Here is a 2,699-nt window from a genome sequence, read left to right as displayed (position 1 = left end):
GTAAGGGTAAGCTTTCAACATTAATTTACATTGACAATCAATAGTATTTAACATTTTCACAACATATAAACCGTATATAACAGAAAATAAATATGCATAGGTTAACTAGAAGGTAAATAAGGTCGGTGAAATGCGGTGCATCACATTATAACTGGAAATTTAAACGAGAATAACCATGCTAACGATTTTATATAAATCTCCTAGAGAAAGCTACAAAGCACTTTTGTGATGTTTAAGTTCTTTCTTTCTTTTCAGGACATATTCATCATGATGCAGGTAATAATCCTGTTGACTCCGTGCTTGGTTCGAGTCATTACTATGTCAACATGAGCTTTTACTCTGATCCTAATTTTGCATATCAAATCAGTGGAAATCCCATACATGTTGCAGTAGGAAACAAAGTTTATGTCAAGGTTTTCACCACAAGCTCTGACTGGACAATCAAAATGAGGGTACATACGTGCTACACAAAACCATCTGCAACTGCGTCTGACAGTTTCAAATTTGAAATGATAAAGAATGGGTAAATAATTATACAATTATTTTAAATGAATTATTTTGAAACATTTTGAAATATATAGACTTGACAATATTTAAGTGATATTCGTATAAACTGCATTAAGAGCAATAATATAAGATATTATGATTTAATAGATTAAATGTAATTGAATCTACAGCGTTAACATATCGTAAATATATTTGTCAAAGAACTTCATAATGCTGTCAAATGATTTAATTATTTGCTGTCAAGAATTTGATTTTGTCATCAAATCATTTGATTATGCCGTCAAAGAATGTCAATATGTTGTCGACGATATTTTATTGTTTTCTATATTGATCGATAATGATAATTTCTTTCAAGGTGTGAGATGGATTCAAACACTCATATCATATCACAGTCCTCACATGAGACTCGTTTTGTGTTCGAGGATTTCGAATATACCAGCAATCACGAGGGTCTTTATGTCTACTGTGATGCCATGTTCTGTCGCTCCTCCGACTACTCCAGGCAATGCATGCAAACATGTAATCCGTAAACGCAGTATTGTTTTCATTGAAGACATGGATACAATAAGATAATTTTCAAATGATAAAGAACACAATAAACTTTAAAAATGCAAATGTAAGTTGCGTAAGTTGAGACTTTTAAGCTTTGTTTATAGTTATGATTTCTTATTATTTAGAATTGGTTCTGATTTCATTTTCTGGTCTATCAATACAATATGTTCAGTGGAAAATAAACCATTTTCTTGTTGCAATTTAACATATTATTTTGCTTGTTGTTGCAGTCGTCATTGTTATTATTTCTGTGGTAAGTGCTAATTCTTTATAGTGCTAGTTATCCTCCTAACTCACATTTAGAGTAGCGCTCTGGCCGAGTGGTTAACATACCGAACTCGTAACCTAACAATTACTGGCGGCTTTAGTTGAAACATTTTCCAGTGAACAGTTTATTGACGTAAGAACTTATTGAGTTTATTTAGGTTTTAAATTTGACCAAAATATATCATAAATAATATCTGAACTTGTCAGGTACCCTAAGTTTATGATGTCCGATAAGTATTTTATATATTATATGATTGTTAAAGTATTTATAAAAATAATTGCCTACCGACTGTGTAGATGCTGGTGTTAGAAATTGAGTTCATTTATCGAAACAGGTAAAGTTCGTTTAGTAATACACCTAAAGTGTTTTAATTTTCAAGATTAATAACCCTACAAGAAATTACTACGTCATTGTTATGCAAGCTATGCTAACATTTCGTTATGTCTTTACATACTAACTAATAAGAACTTGTTTATCTTCAAGCTAAATCTGGATAGTTGTGTAATCTTTCAGTTATACGGCTTGCAAAATTATTATGAAGTCAATCACTGTTTACTGAGTGTTTTTTGTTGTTGTTTTTTCGTGTTTCATTAAAAAAAATGTGTCTCTTATATTTTAACAATACAATTAATTAATTGACATAAAACAGAATGAAAACGGTACACTAGAATATATTTAAAGTTAAACGTGCCTGACAGTAACATTTAAAGCCAAAAAGATGGGATAATCGACGTCGTTTTCAAGTTATTTGCATGTGAATTAGAAAAGTTTTCTGATCTCATGCGGATTGCTATCAACATAGGCTTGATAGGATTAAAGAATTGATAATAAGAAGTTGGTTTATTTTTTCTTCTTTACTAAACGTTTTGCAACTGTTTTTAAAATTGTCACTTTTAAAGAATGTTCAGTGTCTTAACTTGAACTGAATACAGTCAACAAAAATGTAAAATGGAATTCAATGAAATTTGTATTCTAACCAAGGATAGAATAAAACATACCAATATTAAAAATAAAGTTTGTAAGAGTTATGTAAAAGTTTTCCGCCCTGAAAATGACATTAACTTAAACAGATGTTTACCTATGTTTAACCCTTGTATACGCCTTAAATTATTGGTGGTGACTTTTGTAGACATACTAGCCAGTTTCCCAAATAGTAATGATTAAATCTCTATATTTTCTACTACATTTTAAAGAAAACAGGTTTGTGTAATAAAAACAACTGAATTTGCAATTAAACACATGTTGAATAAAGCTGACACGTGATTTTCAGTTTAACATTTTATTAATAAGTAATTATATCTATAATTATTATACATGTATAACGTTTTTAAAAGATGAACAATTGCACATGTCATGGGGACATTTAACGAGA

General features: G+C 30.0%; 1 protein-coding gene across 1 annotated transcript; it reads left to right on the top strand.

The window, feature by feature from the left end:
- Positions 1-228: 228 nt before the first annotated feature.
- On the top strand, positions 229-1,083 carry LOC132714425 (pancreatic secretory granule membrane major glycoprotein GP2-like). The gene is made up of 2 exons (XM_060697313.1): positions 229-523; positions 863-1,083. The coding sequence occupies exons 1-2, from the start codon at positions 327-329 to the stop codon at positions 1,035-1,037; spliced, it is 372 nt and encodes a 123-aa protein (XP_060553296.1). The 5' UTR covers positions 229-326; the 3' UTR covers positions 1,038-1,083.
- The last annotated feature ends 1,616 nt before the right edge of the window (positions 1,084-2,699 follow it).

This window comes from Ruditapes philippinarum, unplaced genomic scaffold, assembly GCF_026571515.1.
Source record: "Ruditapes philippinarum isolate M1 unplaced genomic scaffold, ASM2657151v2 ctg5779_1_1_1_1, whole genome shotgun sequence".
Classification (NCBI taxonomy): Eukaryota; Metazoa; Mollusca; class Bivalvia; order Venerida; family Veneridae; genus Ruditapes; species Ruditapes philippinarum.
Note: the sequence above shows the minus strand (reverse complement) of the source record. Positions and strands in the feature narration are given on the sequence as shown.